This window comes from Anomaloglossus baeobatrachus, chromosome 6 (genome assembly GCF_048569485.1).
Source record: "Anomaloglossus baeobatrachus isolate aAnoBae1 chromosome 6, aAnoBae1.hap1, whole genome shotgun sequence".
In the NCBI taxonomy this organism is placed as follows: Eukaryota; Metazoa; Chordata; class Amphibia; order Anura; family Aromobatidae; genus Anomaloglossus; species Anomaloglossus baeobatrachus.
In genome coordinates this window covers 395,918,541-395,937,957 of record NC_134358.1, presented here as the reverse complement: position 1 = coordinate 395,937,957, position 19,417 = coordinate 395,918,541, and the positions used below count along the sequence as shown (strand labels likewise).

The following is a 19,417-nucleotide window of genomic DNA, read 5'->3' as shown; positions in this document are numbered from 1 at the left end:
CCTGGGGGATTTAGAAGGCTTTTGTGTATTTTGGGCAAGTGATAGTAAAATGCCATTTTCGGGTTCTTAATATCAAGAAATTTTCTCTCATCTTTATTCAATATACCTGCTGTTATTGCTTTTTGTATCAAAGAATGGTATTCCACAATGGACCGATCATAGTGGACCATGTCTACCACCTCATAATGTGCGGGGTTTGACAGGTTCCTTAAGGCTTCCTGGATATAGATCTCTTTATCCTGTATTACTATACCCCCACCCTTATCGGCACTCCTGATAACCAGGTCGGGATTATTTTTAAGTGAGAGGAGAGCTTTTCTTTCCTCTGTAGTGAGGTTCGTTTTAGTGGTACTCCTGTAGTCTTTAAGTTTTTTAAGGTCCTCCAGTACTAGGTCACTGAAGGTTTTTAAGTGGTGACCTTTGCTCTGTAAGGGGTAAGAACTGGATTTTACTTTAAGGTCTGTATGGTGGTAATCATCCATACCTTCTTCAGCAGTGTTAGGGTTATTTTTATGAATTTGGAAATGTCTCGTTAATGTGAGTTTTCTGACAAATCTCTGGAAATCCAGATATAAATCAAAGTCATTGGCATTGGTAGCCGGACAAAAAGATAATCCTTTATTAAGAATTTTTATTTCCCCTTCAGATAAAGTGTGGTTCGATAAATTGAAAATACCCATATTTTTATTTTTATTTATTGCTGTAGACCTCTCCTCTCTTTTTTGCTGGATCCTAGTTCCAGCCCTTCTTCCTCTGTATTGCTTTTTCTTTTTCCTGTTCTGGGTGTCAGGAAGTTTGTAATGTGGCTCTGTGTGTTTCTGGCCATAGATAAAAAAGGAACGCAAGTGTTCCCTCTTTGGGTATTGTCAATACTAATTGTGTGGTCAACTACTGGGGACGCTTCAATAGTATTCTGTATCTCCGGTACTGGAACATACTCCTCATGTGTAGATATTTCTAACAGGTCTATGAAATCCTTATCAGGTGTATCCGTTTCCATAGCGGAGAGATTGTCTCCTCCCTGCATCAGATGCAGATCTCTTCCCCTACGAATCCTCTCGATCTGGACTCTAATGGCCTCTAGTTGTTTTCTAGTTTCCACAAAGTCCCTGGGATTGTCATTGGTTTTAGTAGTATCATTTGGGATTGTTATCACTGGTTCAGTTATCACTGGTTCAGTGGGGAAAACTTCATCAAATGTGGTAGTCATTATGGGCTCAATGTTAGGGGCCCGACCGTTGAGATGGTGGATAGACTTTGTTTTAGGGTTATTATCAATAGATGCGTTTCTAGTAAAGGAGTCAGTCCTCTTTTTGTGGAACTTGCTATTGAAAAAACTTTTACTATGGCTATTAATTCTATGTCCACGATTTAAGGGTTCTCTAGTATTGTCCCTGTGAATGGGATCCTGTGTTCTGTTGGGAATCATGTCCTGTCTGTCCCTCTGAAGTTTTTTAGACTTTCTAAAGATGGTGTCCTGTTCCAATTGAGTCAGTTTAGTATTAATGTCAGAATTTACAATCTTATATTCAGGATGTAAGTCATAATGATTAAGTTCCTTATAAAGTTCGTTAATTTTCACCGTTGTTTCATTGGCAATACTGGTTCTTTTCTTAAATAAACATTGCAGCATACTCTGCATGCAGTTCTGTAGTATACCATCCCATTCAGTAGTGAATATCAGATCCAAAGGGAATGGAGAATCATGTCTAATCCTTAGTCCTCTCGGACATAATTTTTCTTCCATATATATGGAGAGGAATCTGGCATCAAGGCCAAACCTCAATTCCTCCTTAAGAAGATCCTCCAACCGTAGGAACAATTTTTTCATCATAATTGTATCCTCCTCTGAGTACACATTAGGTACATTCAAATCCCAATCATTGTTATGCAGTTCAGGTGCACCTACTGTTTGTAGGATCAGTTTCTCTCTAGAAGATAGACGATTATTGAAGTAATCCATTCTTTAGTCAATGACCCTCTGCTGCTATATCCACAGGAAAAGAAGATCTGGTCACGCTAGGTCCCAATCAGGTCAGAAGAAAAACTGTGGAAAAAGGAAGCGCAATAGGGTCTTACCCCAATATATATAGGGTGAAGCAAAGAGCAATCCTACTCACCAAAAGGGGTTGTGAAAGTCACAACTCCTATAACAGCATGTAACTCCAAGTCCCGGCAGCGGTCCCCATAGGGCAGATAACAGCGAGTAGTAGAGATGGGTTTCACAGCCGCGCCAAGGACCACAGGTTCATATGAGCTTTAGATTAATGTTTATTTCATGCACAGGTCAGGTCAACGCGTTTCAGGAGACACAGCTCCCTTCCTCAGGACAAACCAGCAAAGAATCATCAAATCTGCTGTATAGAGAGCCTATACAGCATTATATACCTTGGAGATGACGTCAACGCTTTAGCGTTCTAGGCAATGTACAATACACTAACTTGATTATATATACGTACATGGTCACATTCACAATTATATATGTATTGAGATATATATATATATATATATGTATATATATAATTTTAGTACGCAATAAACCACTCCTTTTTTGTATTTTTTAATATAATTCTTTATTTTAAAAGCTTGGGATACAATAGAGAGCTTATGACAGAATAATTTGCATTATGATTTTATTACAATATACTACGTCATCTGTGATCTTGTAAGGTGCAGATTCCTGCCGATTTTTTTCTCTGGAGGTGTGCCTTGACGTCATCTCCAAGGTACAGTGCCTACAAAGAGTATTCAACCCCCTGCAGATTTAGCAGGTTTGATAAGATGCAAATAAGTTAGAGCCTGCAAACTTCAAACAAGAGCAGGATTTATTAACAGATGCATAAATCTTACAAACCAACAAGTTATGTTGCTCAGTTAAATTTTAATAAATATTCAACATAAAAGTGTGGGTCAATTATTATTTAACCCCTAGGTTTAATATTTTGTGGAATAACCCTTGTTTGCAATTACAGCTAATAATCGTCTTTTATAAGACCTGATCAGGCCGGCACAGGTCTCTGGAGTTATCTTGGCCCACTCCTCCATGCAGATCTTCTCCAAGTTATCTAGGTTCTTTGGGTGTCTCATGTGGACTTTAATCTTGAGCTCCTTCCACAAGTTTTCAATTGGGTTAAGGTCAGGAGACTGACTAGGCCACTGCAACACCTTGATTTTTTCCCTCTTGAACCAGGCCTTGGTTTTCTTAGCTGCATGCTTTGGGTCGTTGTCTTGTTGGAAGATGAAATGACGACCCATCTTAAGATCCTTGATGGAGGAGCGGAGGTTCTTGGCCAAAATCTCCAGGTAGGCCGTGCTATCCATCTTCCCATGGATGCGGACCAGATGGCCAGGCCCCTTGGCTGAGAAACACCCCCACAGCATGATGCTGCCACCACCATGCTTGACTGTAGGGATGGTATTCTTGGGGTCGTATGCAGTGCCATTCAGTCTCCAAACGTCACATGTGTGGTTGGCACCAAAGATCTCGATCTTGGTCTCATCAGACCAGAGAACCTTGAACCAGTCTGTCTCAGAGTCCTCCAAGTGATCATGAGCAAACTGTAGACGAGCCTTGACATGACGCTTTGAAAGTAAAGGTACCTTACGGGCTCGTCTGGAACAGAGACCATTGCGGTGGAGTACGTTACTTATGATATTGACTGAAACCAATGTCCCCTCTGCCATGAGATCTTCCCGGAGCTCCTTCCTTGTTGTCCTTGGGTTAGCCTTGACTCTTCGGACAAGCCTGGCCTCGGCACGGGTGGAAACTTTCAAAGGCTGTCCAGGCGTTCCATAAGCCTTCCACTTCCGGATGATGCTCCCAACAGTGGAGACAGGTAAGCCCAACTCCTTGGAAAGGGTTTTGTACCCCTTGCCAGCCTTGTGACCCTCCACGATCTTGTCTCTGATGGCCTTGTAATGCTCCTTTTTTCTTTCCCATGTTGACCAAGTATGAGTGCTGTTCACAAGTTTGGGGAGGGTCATAATTAGTCAGAAAAGGCTGGAAAAAGAGATAATTAATCCAAACATGTGAAGCTCATTGTTCTTTGTGCCTGAAATACTTCTTAATACTTTAGGGGAACCAAACAGAATTCTTGTGGTTTGAGGGGTTGAATAATAAATGACCCTCTGAATAAACTTTTCACAATTTAAAAAAAAATAAAATAAAAAAAGAAATAACATTCTTTTTTGCTGCAGTGCATTTCACACTTCCAGGCTGATCTACAGTCCAAATGTCACAATGCCAAGTTAATTCCAAATGTGTAAACCTGCTAAATCTGCAGGGGGTTAAATACTACTTGTAGGCACTGTTTATAATGCTGTATAGGCTCTCTAAACAGCAGATTTGATGATTCTTTGCTGGTTTGTCCTGAGGAAGGGAGCTGTGTCTCCTGAAACGCATTGACCTGACCTGTGCATGAAATAAAGAAACATTAATCTAAAGCTCATATGAACCTGTGGTCCTTGGCGCGGCTTTGAAACCCATCTCTACTACTCTCTGTGCCTATCTCAGGGTGGGGGTGTCGTGTTGTAGTCCCTGTGACGACCTGGCTAGTCCAGGGCGCCACAATTACATTCTGAACATCAACATAACTCTCCAAACCTTGTGTGTAACAGATATTTATCTATGTATTATCTATCTATCTTATCCATCCATCCACAAACTGCACATACATACCAGCCTGTCTCCTCTTTTGCTTTAGATTCCTGCAATGAACTTTGGTCACAAGATGTGATGTCACAAAGTCTCTCAAGCAATGCACCTGGGAGAATGGCTGACCTGTTAAATTTTCCAGTTTGTTCCCTATGCCCCCAATGCCAGTGCGTCTCCTGTCCAGTTCCTTTAGACTTATCAAACTAAGAGAAATTTGGTCACATGACTATAAAGTAATCAAAGGTCCTTAAAAAATCTGGACCTCGGAATACAACTGCTGGGATCCCTTAGAGAGTGGGGCCCCGAGAAATTGCAAAGTTTGACTTACCTTAACACAGACCCTGACTGTAATTAGAGCTTATTTTTTGGAGTAGGGCTTATATTTCAAGCATACTCCAAAAATCCAGTAAAATCATGTTAAGGCTTATTTTCCGGGCAGGTCTTATTTTCAGGGAAACACGGTACTTGTGTGCGTCTACCATCATGTTATTTAAATTTTCAGTGGCTGTGCCGAGTACATTATAAAAATTATATATACACACACACATACACACGCACACACACACACACACTACAGCTCAAAAGTTTGAGGTCACCCAGACAATTTTGTCTTTTCCATGAAAAATCCTACTTTTATTTTTCAAATGAGTTGCATTATGAATAGAAAATATAGTCCATATAGTCCAGACATTGACTAGGTTACAAATAATGAATTTTGCTTGAAATAATAATTTTCTCCTTCAAACTATGCTTTTGTCACAGAATGCTCCTTTGCAGCTATTCCAGCTTTGCTGACCTTTGGCATTATAGCTGTTAATTTGATGAAGTAATCTGGAGATATTTCACCCTATGCTTCCAGAAGCCCCTCCCACAAGTTGAATTGGCTTGAGGGGCACTTTTTGCGTACCATACGGTCAAGCTGCTCCCACAACAGCTCAATAGGGTTGAGATCTGGTGACTGGGCTGGCCACTCCATTACAGATAGAATTCCAGCTGCCTGCTTCTTCCCTAAATAGTTCATGCATAATTTGGAGGTGTGCTAGGGTCATTGTCCTGTTTTGCGGGTACTCTTTAAAGAAGCTGCCAGTTGAGGACCTGTGAGACGTCGATTTCTCAAACTAGAGACTCAAATGTACTTGTCTTATTGCTCAGTTGTGCAGCAGAGCCTCCCACTTCTCTTTCTACTTTGGTTAGAGCCTGTTTGTGCTCTCCTCTGAAGGGAGTAGTACACACCGTTGAAGGAAATCTTTAGTTTCTTGACAATTTCTCGCATGGAATTTCCTTCATTTCTAAGAGCAAGAATAGACTGTTGAGTTTCACATGAAAGTTCTCTTTTTCTGGCCATTTTGAGAGTTTAATGGAACCAACAAATGTAATGCTCCAGATTCTCAACTAGCTTAAAGGAAGGTCAGTTTTAGAGCTTCTCTAATCAGCCAAACTATTTTCAGTTGTGCTAACATACTTGCACAAGGGTTTTCAAGGGATTTCTAAACATCCATTAGCCTTCTAACACAGTTAGCAAACACAATGTACCATTAGAAACCTGGAGTGGTGGTTGTTGGAAATAGGCTTCTATACACCTACTGTATGTAGATATTGCATTCAAAACCAGACAATTGCAGCCAGTTATTTACCACATTAACTATGTATAGAGTGTATTTCTGTTTTAGTGTTAGCTTCATTGAAAATAAATGTGCTTTTCTTTCAAAAATAAGGAAATATCTGAGTGACCCTAAACTTTTGAACTGTAGTGTGTGTAATTTTTTTATATATATATATTATATATATATATACACACACATACACACACACACATATATATACTCGTACATACATATACAGTACACATTGTGTATTTTGGACACACCTCAAAGAGTTTTCCTTATTTTCATGACTGAAAATGGTACATTCACATTGAAGGCATCAAAACTATGAATTAACACATTTAGAATGACATGCTTAACAAAAAAGTGTGAAACAACTGAACATATGTCTTATATTTTAGGTTCTTCAAAGTAGCCACCTTTTGCTTTGATTACTGCTTTGCACACTCTTGGCATTCTCTTGATGAGCTTCAAGAGGTAGTCACCAGAAATGCTTTTCACTTCACAGGTGTGCCCTGTCACGTTTAATAAGTGGGATTTCTTACCTTATAAATGGGGTTGGGACCATCAGTTGTGTTGTGCAGAAGTCTGGTGGATACACAGCTGATAGTCCTACTGAACAGACTGTTAGAATGTGTATTATAGCAAGAAAAAAAGCAGCTAAGAAGAACTAGTGGCCATCATTACTTTAAGAAATGAGGGTCAGTCAGTCCGAAAAATTGTGAAAGTGTCCCCAAGTGCAGTGGTAGAAACCATCAAACGCTACAAAGAAACTGGCTCACATGAGGACCGCCCCAGGAAAGGAAGAGTCACCTCTGCTGCGGAGGATATGTTTATCCGAGTCACCAGCCTCAGAAATCGCAGGTTAACAGCAGCTCAGAAGAGACCAGGTCAATGCCACAGAGAATTCTAGCAGCAGACACATCTCTAGAACAACTGTTAAGAAGAGACTTTGTGCAGCAGGCCTTCATGGTAAAATAGCTGCTAGGAAACCACTGCTAAGGACAGGCAACAAGCAGAAGAGACTTGTTTGGGCTAAAGAACACATGGAATGGGCATTAGACCAGTGGAAATCTGTGCTTTGGTCTGATGAGTCCAAATTTGAGATCTTTTGATCCAACCACCGTGTCTTTGTGCGACGCAGAAAAAGTGAACGGATGGACTCTATATGCCTGGTTCCCACCATGAAGAATGAAGGAGGAGGTGTGATGGTGTGGGGGTGCTTTGCTGGTGACACTGTTGGGATTTATTCAAAATTGAAGGCATACTGAACCAACATGCCTACCACAGCATCTTGCAGCAACATGCTATTCCATCAGGTTTGCATTTATTTGGACCATCATTTATTTTTCAACAGGACAATGAACCCAAACACAGCTCCAGGCTGTGTAAGGGCTATTTGACTAAGAAGGAGAGTGATGGGGGTGCTACTCCAGATGACCTGGCCTCCACAGTCACCAGACCTGAACCCAATCGAGATGGTTCGGGGTGAGCTGGACCGCAGAGTGAAGGCAAAAGGGCCAACAAGTGCTAAGCATCTCTGGGAACTCCTTCAAGACTGTTGGAAGACCATTTCCGATGACTACCTCTTGAAGCTCATCAAGAGAATGCCAAGAGTGTGCAAAGCAGTAATCAAAGCAAAAGGTGGCTACTTTGAAGAACCTAGAATATAAGACATATTTTCAGTTGTTTCACACTTTTTTTGTTAAGTATTTCATTCCACATGTGTTAATTCATAGTTGTGATGCCTTCAATGTGAATCTACAATTTTCAGAGTCATGAAAATAAAGAAAACTCTTTGAATGAGGTGTGTCCAAACTTTTGGTCTGTACTAATAATAGATGTATGTGTATATACATACACATACACATATACACACACATACACATATACACACACAATTAGGAAAGTAAATGTTTGATACACTGACGATTTTGCAAGTTTTACCACCTACAAGGTCTCTAATTTTTATCGTAGATATACTTCAAACTATGACAGACGGAATCCCTCCAAAAATTCAAATTATTTTTAAATAATTCACATTTTATTCAGCTATCAACCAGCATGAATTCTGGATCTCACAAACCTGTTATTTTTTCTTTAAGAAGCCCTCCTGCTCTGCACTCATTACCTTTATTAATTGCACCTGTTTAAACTGGTTACCTGTATAAATGACACTTGTCCACACACTCAATCACACTCCAACTTCCACCATGGCCAAGAAGAAAGAGCGGTTTAAGGAAACTAGGGATAAAATTGTAGACCTCCACAAGATGAGATTGTTAGGGTGAACACTAGCTGTGTTCCCGAGTTGCCTGCTTCTGGCCTAATGGATATGCATCAAGTGCATGCGTGAAAGAATTGACACGTCAGATGTGAAATTCTCCTTGATCAGACAATGGCACGGCTTCAACTGAGCACCTGTTTATATAAACAAGGAAAAGGGGGTGTGGTTAGCTAAACAGTGAGCTTGCTCAGATCTGTCCATTGGTGGTGGCTCGGTCAGTGAGTTGGACAGTGGGTTTGTTCATGGGTCAGTCAGTGGGTTGGACCTCTTCTCCCATCTGGACATTACTTGCATACCAGGGCAGGGTGTGGAGAACAGGAAGCGGCAGCCATCTCTAGATCTGTGTCATGTGTATGTACAGTTAGGTCCAGAAATATTTGGACAGTGACACAATTTTCGCGAGTTGGGCTCTGCATGCCACCACATTGGATTTGAAATGAAACCTCTACAACAGAATTCAAGTGCAGATTGTAACGTTTAATTTGAAGGTTTGAACAAAAATATCTGATAGAAATTGTAGGAATTGTACACATTTCTTTACAAACACTCCACATTTTAGGAGGTCAAAAGTAATTGGACAAATAAACCAAACCCAAACAAAATATGTTTATTTTCAATATTTTGTTGCGAATCCTTTGGAGGCAATCACTGTCTTAAGTCTGGAACCCATGGACATCACCAAACGCTGAGTTTCCTCCTTCTTAATGCTTTGCCAGGCCTTTACAGCCGCAGCCTTCAGGTCTTGCTTGTTTGTGGGTCTTTCCGTCTTAAGTCTGGATTTGAGCAAGTGAAATGCATGCTCAATTGGGTTAAGATCTGGTGATTGACTTGGCCATTGCAGAATGTTCCACTTTTTGCACTCATGAACTCCTGGGTAGCTTTGGCTGTATGCTTGGGGTCATTGTCCATCTGTACTATGAAGCGCCGTCCGATCAACTTTGCGGCATTTGGCTGAATCTGGGCTGAAAGTATATCCCGGTACACTTCAGAATTCATCCGGCTACTCTTGTCTGCTGTTATGTCATCAATAAACACAAGTGACCCAGTGCCATTGAAAGCCATGCATGCCCATGCCATCGCGTTGCCTCCACCATGTTTTACAGAGGATGTGGTGTGCCTTGGATCATGTGCCGTTCCCTTTCTTCTCCAAACTTTTTTCTTCCCATCATTCTGGTACAGGTTGATATTTGTCTCATCTGTCCATAGAATACTTTTCCAGAACTGAGCTGGCTTCATGAGGTGTTTTTCAGCAAATTTAACTCTGGCCTGTCTATTTTTGGAATTGATGAATGGTTTGCATCTAGATGTGAACCCTTTGTATTTACTTTCATGGAGTCTTCTCTTTACTGTTGACTTAGAGACAGATACACCTACTTCACTGAGAGTGTTCTGGACTTCAGTTGATGTTGTGAACGGGTTCTTCTTCACCAAAGAAAGTATGCGGCGATCATCCACCACTGTTGTCATCCGTGGACGCCCAGGCCTTTTTGAGTTCCCAAGCTCACCAGTCAATTCCTTTTTTCTCAGAATGTACCCGACTGTTGATTTTGCTACTCCAAGCATGTCTGCTATCTCTCTGACGGATTTTTTCTTTTTTTTCAGCCTCAGGATGTTCTGCTTCACCTCAATTGAGAGTTCCTCAGACCGCATGTTGTCTGGTCACAGCAACAGCTTCCAAATGCAAAACCACACACCTGTAATCCACCCCAGACCTTTTAACTACTTCATTGATTACAGGTTAACGAGGGAGACGCCTTCAGAGTTAATTGTAGCCCTTAGAGTCCCTTGTCCAATTACTTTTGGTCCCTTTAAAAAGAGGAGGCTATGCATTACAGAGCTATGATTCCTAAACCCTTTCTCCGATTTGGATGTGAAAACTCTCATATTGCAGCTGGGAGTGTGCACTTTCAGCCCATATTATATATATAATTGTATTTCTGAACATGTTTTTGTAAACAGCTAAAATAACAAAACTTGTGTCACTGTCCAAATATTTCTGGACCTAACTGTATCTAGAGAGACTTATCCAAGGTGAAATAATACACTTCATTGGCCATTTCCCACAATTTCCTATGGCTCAAGGTTAATTAAGTATTTGATCCAATGGCCCTCCAAAACAGGATGAGCTACAGGACAATAAGCAAGCAGCTTGGTGGCAAGGCAACAACTGTTGGCACTATTACTAGAAAATGGAAGAAACACAAAATGGCTGGCAATCTTAGTCTGTGGTTCCATGCAAGATCTCGCCTCGTGGTGGAAGGATGATTCAGAGAAAGACAGGAGTCAGCCCAGAACTACACAAGAGGACACAGTCAATGACCTGAATAGAGAAGGGATCAAATATTACAGTTAGTAAAACACTAGGCTGTCATGGATTAAAATCCTGCAGGGAAAACAAGTTCCCCCTGCTCACGGCAGCACATGTTCAGGCCCGTTTGAAGTTGGCCAATAACCATCTGGATGATCCAGAAGAGGCATGTGGTCATATGACTCCAAAATAGAACTTTTTAACTCCACTTGCTGTGTTTGGCGAAAGAAGAAGGAGGAGTACAACCTCAAGAACATAATCTGAAGCATGAAGCATGGGAGTGGAAACATCATACTTTGGTGGTGCTTTTCTGGAAAGGGCAAAGGACAACTGCACCGTGAGATTCTAGCCAATAACCTCTTTCCCTCAGTAAGAGCATTGAAGATGGGCCATGGCTGGGTCTTCCAGCAAGACAATGACCCGAAACACACAGCCAAGGCAACTAAGCATTTCAAGGTCGTGGAGTGGCCTAGCCAGTCTTCAGACCTGAACACAATAGAAAATCTGTGGGCGGAGTTGAAACTCATTGTTGGACAGTGACAGCTCCGAAACCTGAAAGATCTAGAGAAGATCTGTATGGAGCATTGGGCCAAAATCCCTGCTGCAGTGTGGGCAAACTTGGTTATAAACTACAGGAAACGTCTGACCTATTTATCTCAATCATACTCTAAACAATTAAAGAGCTGCACTCTGAGATACTAAGATATGCTAACATTGAATATAGGAATTTAAACATGCAATACAGCCAAGGAACTAAATATAAAAATTGAGAAACTGAAACCATAAAAAATGCCAATTTTGTGTAACATTGAATATAGAAATTTGAACATGCATTACTGCTAAGGAAAAAACTATAAAAATTGAAACAAAACATAAAAAAGGCCAATTTTGTGTGAGGTGACAAGGTGTATCTCTTCCGTAGGGTCCATACCTAAGAGTGCAGCTGTTTATTTGTTAGAGTATATTTTATATTCAGTTTGCACCTGTTTACATTTGTCTGTTAGGACATACTGTCAGTTTCCCCATTTTAGTGTGCTGAAGATATATACATATATATCGCACATATATGCTGTATATAAAAGGGCTCACTGGTGGTCACAGCTTATAAGAGAAAAACCCGGTGGCAAGTTCCCTTTAAGGAGAACAAAGTCAATGTTTTGGGGTGGCCATCACAAATACCTGATGTCAATCCTATTGAAAGTTTATGGGCAAAGCAGGTTGCTTTTTTTTGTCAGCATTTTGTTTGACAAATATTTGTCAAAATCTTTGACAAAAAAAAAGCAGCCTGTTCGTTTTGATCACATTTTGTCACCCATTGAAATGAGTGAGGTGTGTCCAAAACGCAACCAAAATGCGTTTGCATCACATTTTTGTTGCATTTTGGATCCGTTCTTGTCAACAAAAACACAGGTCACCAACTTTTTTCCATTCTCTCTGCGTCATACTCACCGATCACTTGCGCGGCAGTCACACTGCTCCCGCGGCTTCTCCTGCTTCTGAAAGTGCTGGCGGCTCAATAGGCTTATTTTATGTTCACCGCTTCTCCCGCCCACCAGCTCCTATGATTGAGTGCAGTCAGACGCGCCCCAATGCTGAGTGTCAGCTGTCTAACTGTAACGAATCAGAGACGCCGGTGGGCGGGTCTATATAGTACAGTAAAATAAATCATTTAAAAAATGTGCGGTACCCCTCAATTTTGAAACCCAGCCTAGATAAAGCCTCACAGCTAGGGGTTGCACTTCTCAGGCTGGGGAGATCCATATAATTAGGAGCCCCCCAGCCTAAAAATATCAGCCAGCAGCCACCCGGAATTTCCGCATCCATTAGATGAGACAGTCCCGGGACTTTACCAGGTTCATCCCGATTAGCCTGGTGCAGCAGCAATCGGGCAAATAAGGAGTAGTTAATGGCAGCCCATAGCTGCCACTAAGTCCTGGATTAGTCATGCCAGGCGTCTATGACACCCCCTCATCACTAGTCTGTAAGTGAGAGTAAATAAAATCCTTTATTTGAAATAAAAGACAAAAGCCACCCTCTTTCACCACTTTATTAACTCTCAAACACTCCTCCAGTTCCGACGTAATCCACACGAGGTCCCAAACACTTCCAGCTCTGCTACAGCTGACACTCACAGCGAGCACCATAGAATAAGACTGCCCGCTATGAGCTCCACGCAGCAACTGAAGTGAGTCGGTCAGGTTACCTGCGGCCACCGCTGGATCATACAACTGTGACAGCAAATCACCTGAGTGACTGAACTGAGCGATCAGTGGTGCCGTCACTCAGGTGATTTCCGGTCGCAGCTGGACTCCTTCACCTTCTCACACCCCGCAGCCCCCCTCCCCATATACCATGCAGCCCTTCTCACACCCCGCAGCCCCCCTCGCCTTATACCATGCAGCCCTTCTCACACCCCGCAGCCCCCCTCCCCTTATACCCTGCAGCCCTTCTACCACCTCGCAGCCCCCCTCCCCTTATACCCTGCAGCTCTTCTCACACCCTGTAACCCCCTCTATATACCCTGTAGCCCCCTCTATATACCCTGCAGCTCTTCTCACACCCTGTAGCCCCCTCTATATACCCTGCAGCTCTTCTAACACCCTGTAGCCCCCTCTATATACCCTGCAGCTCTTCTCACACCCTGTAGCCCCCTCTATATACTCTGCAGCCCCCTCTATATACCCAGCAAGCCCCTCTATATACCCTGAAGCTCTTCTCACACCCTGTAGCCCCCTCTATATACCCTGCAGCCCCCTCTATATACCCTGCAGCTCTTCTCACACCCTGTAGCCCCCTCTATATACTCTGCAGCCCCCTCTATATACCCAGCAAGCCCCTCTATATACCCTGAAGCTCTTCTCACACCCTGTAGCCCCCTCTATACACCCTGTAGCCCCCTCTATATACCCTGCAGCCCCCTCTATATACCCTGCAGCTCTTCGCACACCCTGTAGCCCCCTCTATATACCCTGCAGCTCTTCTCACACTCTGTAGCCCCCCTTCTCACACCCCTTCCCCTCTGTATACACGTGCACTGTCCCTGCCGCTTCCTGTCCTGAGCGGCAGTGTGAGGCGGCTCCGCCCCTTCCCGTGACGTCACGGCCCACAGGAGCAGCTCCGTGGTAGACGCGACCCCTTCGTGCCTGCGCTGCTCCTCAATGTGTGAGCTCTCCATTTGTCTTGCAGGGATTACACTCGGTGGTCTGCAGCATGGCCGTGGAAGGAAAGTCCCGGTCAGTGGAGCAAAGTGGATCAACGGACGGGCACCCCCGTCACCGGCAGCGGCAGCGGGGAGCAGCCGCTACTAAGGGGAGGACTAGAAGGACCCTGCAGCCCGCCGCGGAGCCCCTCCAGCCCAGCGATCAGGGAACGTCTTACCTCAGCCATGCCAATGTGACGGTTGGCACTATCCTGTGTGTTGGTAGGTCCGGCTTCTGCTGCACTGTCATGTCTGCATTCACCTGGCAGGAAAGTTTATCCTGGCCGCGCAGCTGATACTTTACCCGTAGCGGCAATTAATGGGAGATTGCTACCGCTGCTGCTGTTGCCCATAGCAACCAATCACCCAGCAGCTTTCATTTTGTATTCTCTTAATAAGTGAAAGCCGCCCTGTAACTGGTTGCCAGGGACAACAAAGCATTTATGCTGATGGCTGTTAACCTCTTAATGACCCATGCAGTCTTCAGTTTTGAGCTTTTATTTTCCTCCTCTTCTTCGCAGCGCAGTCCGTTTTTCCCTTTCCGCCAGTACGGCTGTGTGGGGATTGTGTTTTCCGGGGTGAGTTGTGCGGTAGTTTTGAATGACACCATTCATTTAATTCTGTCCTGGAAGAAGGGAAATACTAAGTGAGGTGCCATGATGACCTGGGGCCGTGGTCCTGCAGGCGTCCGATACCGGCAGGGACAGGCTCTGTAGCTCTGATTTCTCAATTCTGCAGTCTATAACATATGTTGTTTGTGCCTCTATTATATTCTGATTGCTTTTTTGCACTCTTAGCGGTGTTTTTATTGTTACTGTTTGGCCACGTAGCACATTTTGCTGTTATTTTTCATTGCATTATTTGCAGGAGGAGCAGCCATAAACCCCGGCAATTTATTAATTTCAGTTTACACCTTTAGGTCGCACTTTTATTGACATGACGGCACCAAATATGCTTATTTTTAGTGGTTTCATTTTTGTTTTAATAATTTTAAACTTTTTTTTACATTACGCTTTAGTTTTTTACCCTTATAGTGCAGATCAACCTGTGATCGTCTGATCGCTTGCTCTGTATACTGAAGAAATCAGAGTATAGTAGATGTATACAGTACAAAACAGTCTCCTATGAAGCTCGAATATACCAGGATGGGGCCTTCTGTAGGCGCCAGCTGCCATAGACAGGTGTGTAAAGAAGGGCAACTAGCATCTGATCAGTAACACTACCAGGATGCTTCCACTTAAAAGCTGATGTCAATTTTACAAATAAAATTTACAGACATGGATTGTTAGAAAAATAATGAAATAAGGTATATTCTAGCCTCCATTGCTACAGTGAGGCTATGTGCGCACTAGAGCAAAATACCCGCAGATTTACCCGCGGATTTGCCGCGGAAATTTCTTGAGAAATGTCTGCAATCTTTGTGCAGACATTTCCCATGAAATTCTATGATAAAAAAAAAAAGCTGTGCGCACTAGTGCGGATTTTTCTCAAGAAAGTTTCGGTGCGGAAATTTCTCGAGAAACTTTCTTGAGAAAATGAACATGTCCATTAAATCCGCAGGTATCTTGCGGATTTCTGCAGTACAGCCTGCAAAAATCCGCAGGGAACCACCCGCGGGAAAATCGCGGCAATTTCGCGGCAATTCCGCGGCAAATCCGCATGCGGTTTTGCCGCGGATTTTTTCCGGAGTTCAGCAAATCTTCACTCCCAGAAGTTTCTCGAGAAGATTTTCTCGAGAAACTTCACATCTCTAGTGCGCACATAGCCTGAAAGTTTATCTGATGATCTCCACCGGTACAGTGGCTGTTTATGGCTACTTTCACACATCAGTTTTCTGCATTCAGGCACAATCCTTTTTTTTTCCTGATCCAAAGGATCCGGGAAAGAAATGTAAAACCGTATCCACCGGATCCGGTTTTTAACGGATCCGTTATGCCGGATGCGTAAAAGAACGGATCCGTTGGATCCGTTTTGCATCCGTTTTTGCATCCGTTTTGTCCGTTTTTTTGATGGATCAGTTTTTTTAATTAATTTGGTGCATGCGCAGTTTACAAAAATGGATCCGGCAGCCGCATCCATTTTTTACCGCATTGCGCTGGATCCGGCGTCCATAGGCTTTCATTGTAAAACACGCCGGATCCGGCGCGATGCAGTTTTTTTGCCGGACAAAAAAACGTTGCAAGACACGTTGCCTCCGGCCGCCGCTTTAATAAATTTTGCCGCATCCGGAAAAAAACGGATGCAACGCAAAGCCATCAGGTACAATCCGGTAACAATGCAAATCTATGGGGATAAAACGGATGCGGTACCGGATCTGTTTAACCTGTTTTTTTCCGGATTGTAGCTGATGGAAAAAAAACTGATGTGTGAAAGTAGCCTATGTCCCACTGTTTTTAATAACTTGATCGGTGAGGCCTGTGATTGGCTGCAGTGGTTTGGTCTCTTTGATGGAACATCATATATGCATCCAATGGTGGCATTATACAGTTAGGTCTAGAAATAATTTAATAGTGATCCAAATGTTAGCATTTTAGCTCTATACCAAACATATTCAGGATACAGTTATATAATCAATATGGGCTTTACGTACAGACTCTCAGCTTTAATTTGAGGGTATTTGCAATCTAATTGGAGTAAAGGTTTAGAAATTACAGCTCTTTAATATTTGGCTGCTTTTTCAATGGGCCAAAAGTAATTGGATAACTTTAAAGGGCTACATGGCCTATTCCCTCATAAATCCATCTTCAATTAGACAGGTAAAAGGTCTGGAGCCGCTTCCATGTGTGGTGTTTGCATCTGGAAGCTGTTGCTGTGAATCCGCAACAAGTGATCAAAGTAATCCTCAAGAGAAACAGACCATCATTAGGTTAAAAAAAAAAAAAAAAAAGAAATCCATCTGAGAGATGGCAGAAATATTAGGAGTAGAGTAATCAACAGTTTGGTATATGCTGCAGAAAAAAAAAAAGACGAGAAGTTAGAAACTGAAAAACGCCTGTACATCCATGGAAGACAAAACAGTGGTGGGTGACCACGAAATCCTTACCATGGTGTAGAAAAACCCCTTCACAACATCGACCCAAGTGAAGAACACTCTTCAGGGAGTAGGTGTTTCAGTATCTAAGTCTACCATAAGGAGAAGACTTCATGAGAGCAAATACAGAGGGTTTACCACAAGGTGCAAAGCATTAAAAATAGAAAGGATAGACTAGACTTTGCCAAAAAAATATCTAAAGAAGCCAGGCCAGTTCTGGAATAGCATTCTATGGACAGATGAAACTAAGATCAACCTGTACTAGAATGATGAGAAGAAAAAAGTATAGAGAAGGCTTGGAATGACTCATGATCCAAAGCACACCATATACTTTGTAAAACAAGGTGGAGGCAGTGTGATGGCCGGGCATGTATGGCTTCCAATGGCCCTGGGTCACTGGTGGTTATTGATGTGTTCTGAAGTGTACAGGTCTATACTTTCTGCTCAGATTCAACCAAATGCAGCAAGGTTGAGTAGTTGGTGTTTCACAGTACAGATGGACAATGACCCAACACTTACTGCTAAAGTAACTAGGACAAGGTAGAGAAGTGTAATATTCTGCAATGGATGAGTTGATGACCAGATATCGGCCCCCATCGCACTGCATTTCACATGCTTCAGAGAAATGTACGGCAGAAAGAGCCATAAACAAGCAGCAGCCTAAGGCTATGTGCGCACTTACCGGATTTTCCGCGGATTTGCTGCATGTTTCGCTGCAGAAAATGTTCATAACATCTCTGCAGTGAATCACCAGCAAATCCTATGGAGAAAAAAAAATCCTGTACGCACTAGGCAGAATTTGACAGCTGCATGCTTTGCTGCGGGAATCCCGCAGGGAAAACAAGTGCATGTCGCTTCTTTTCCACAGGTAGCTGCGGGATTTCACTAATTTCATTGTAAAATCCCGCAGGGAACTGCCTTCGGAAAAACCGCAAGAAATCCGCACCAAATCCGCACCAAAACGCAACAATCCGCATGCGGATTTCGGTGCGGAATTTGGTGCGGATTTTTTCCGGAGGTTAGGAAATCTTTGAGAGTCTGCGGAATTTTCACAAGAAAATTCCATTTCCCAGTGCGCACATAGCCTTAATCAGCTGCAGGAAAGCAACAACAACAGAGGAGACGTCCATGGCTTCCAGACTTCAGACAGTCGCTGTCTAGAAAGGATTCTCTACAAAGTATTAAAAATGAATGTTTTATTCATAGTAAAGTAACTTTGTCCAATTACATTTGAGCCCTTGAATAGAGATGAGAGGACCCGTGGAACTTGGGTTCAGCCGGACCTTAGATAAAGTTCAGTTTGGAACCCCAACTTGAGCTGAACTCCAATGGAAGTCAGTAATTGGGCAGTTCGGATCTCCACCCACCTGCAGCCATCTATAAACAGATCACATCCAGGGGCAGGGTTATTCCATTTTCTATTAACTTTTGTTAATCCCAATGCTAGCCAATAAAACGCTGCAAGCGACTCCCACTTGGTCGAGCACTGACTGTACCTGGCATACCGATTCTCTCACAAGTGGTCAGCATAGATAAAGCACCCAAACTCTTCTTTTTTTTTTTTTATGTAAAGTCTGTGTTTCGAACGAAAACAGAACCTCGGGTTCGCTCATCTCTACTTCTGAAATGAGAACACGCATTGCATTTTTTATACGTTCCACATGATACTTATTTTAACCCCTTTAATTAAACCTGAATATATACACTTTTATTGTATTTCAGTTAATTTTTGCCAAAGCTATATATTTTGAGACCACTGCAAAATTTTTAGTTTTTCTGATTTTTCTCTTTATAGATATATTTTTGAGTAAAATATAAATTGTTCTTTTATTCTATAAACTACTGACAACATGTCTCCAAATTTCCAAGCAATACATTTTGTATTTATTTTCTGACAATGAGAAATGGTCAAAATAACAAAAACAATGCATAGCTTTCAGACCTCAAATAATGCAAAGAAAACTTCATAGTTCAGAATCATTTAGAAACTACAATAGTAATGTTTTAACTCAGGAAGAGTTCAGAAATCAATGTTTTGTGGAATAGCCATGATTTTTATTCACAGCTTTCATGCGCCTTGGCATGCTTTCCTCCAGTCTTTCACACTGCTTTTGGGTGACCTTATGCCACTCCTAGTGCAAAAATGTAATGATGTTGATGGCTTGTTATTATCCATCTTCCTCTTGATTACATTCCAGAGGTTTTCAATGAGGTTCAGGTCTGGAGATTGGGCTGGCCATCACAGTGTTTTGATGTGGTGGTCATTCATCCACACAATGGTTGACCTACCTGCGTGGCATGGCGCATTGTCCTGCTAGAAAAAACAGTCCTCAG

At 42.5% G+C, this 19,417-nt stretch overlaps 1 protein-coding gene and 1 long non-coding RNA gene across 3 annotated transcripts in view; one reads left to right on the top strand and one right to left on the bottom strand.

Annotated features, from left to right (window-relative positions):
* The window catches only part of LOC142243305 (uncharacterized), a 60,502-nt gene extending 46,194 nt beyond the window's left edge, over positions 1–14,308 (bottom strand). The window contains exons 1-2 of the long non-coding RNA XR_012724350.1: positions 14,232–14,308; positions 1,910–2,047 (exon numbers count right to left, since the gene is read on the bottom strand). This is a non-coding gene — a long non-coding RNA (uncharacterized LOC142243305). The remainder of the gene's footprint in view (positions 1–1,909; positions 2,048–14,231) is intronic.
* DPY19L1 (dpy-19 like C-mannosyltransferase 1) overlaps positions 13,960–19,417 on the top strand; it is a 210,427-nt gene continuing 204,969 nt past the window's right edge. For both annotated transcript variants that reach the window (XM_075315108.1, XM_075315107.1), the window contains exon 1: positions 13,960–14,274. In XM_075315108.1, coding sequence (XP_075171223.1) covers positions 14,064–14,274 — 211 coding nt within the window. In that variant the 5' untranslated portion in view covers positions 13,960–14,063. The remainder of the gene's footprint in view (positions 14,275–19,417) is intronic.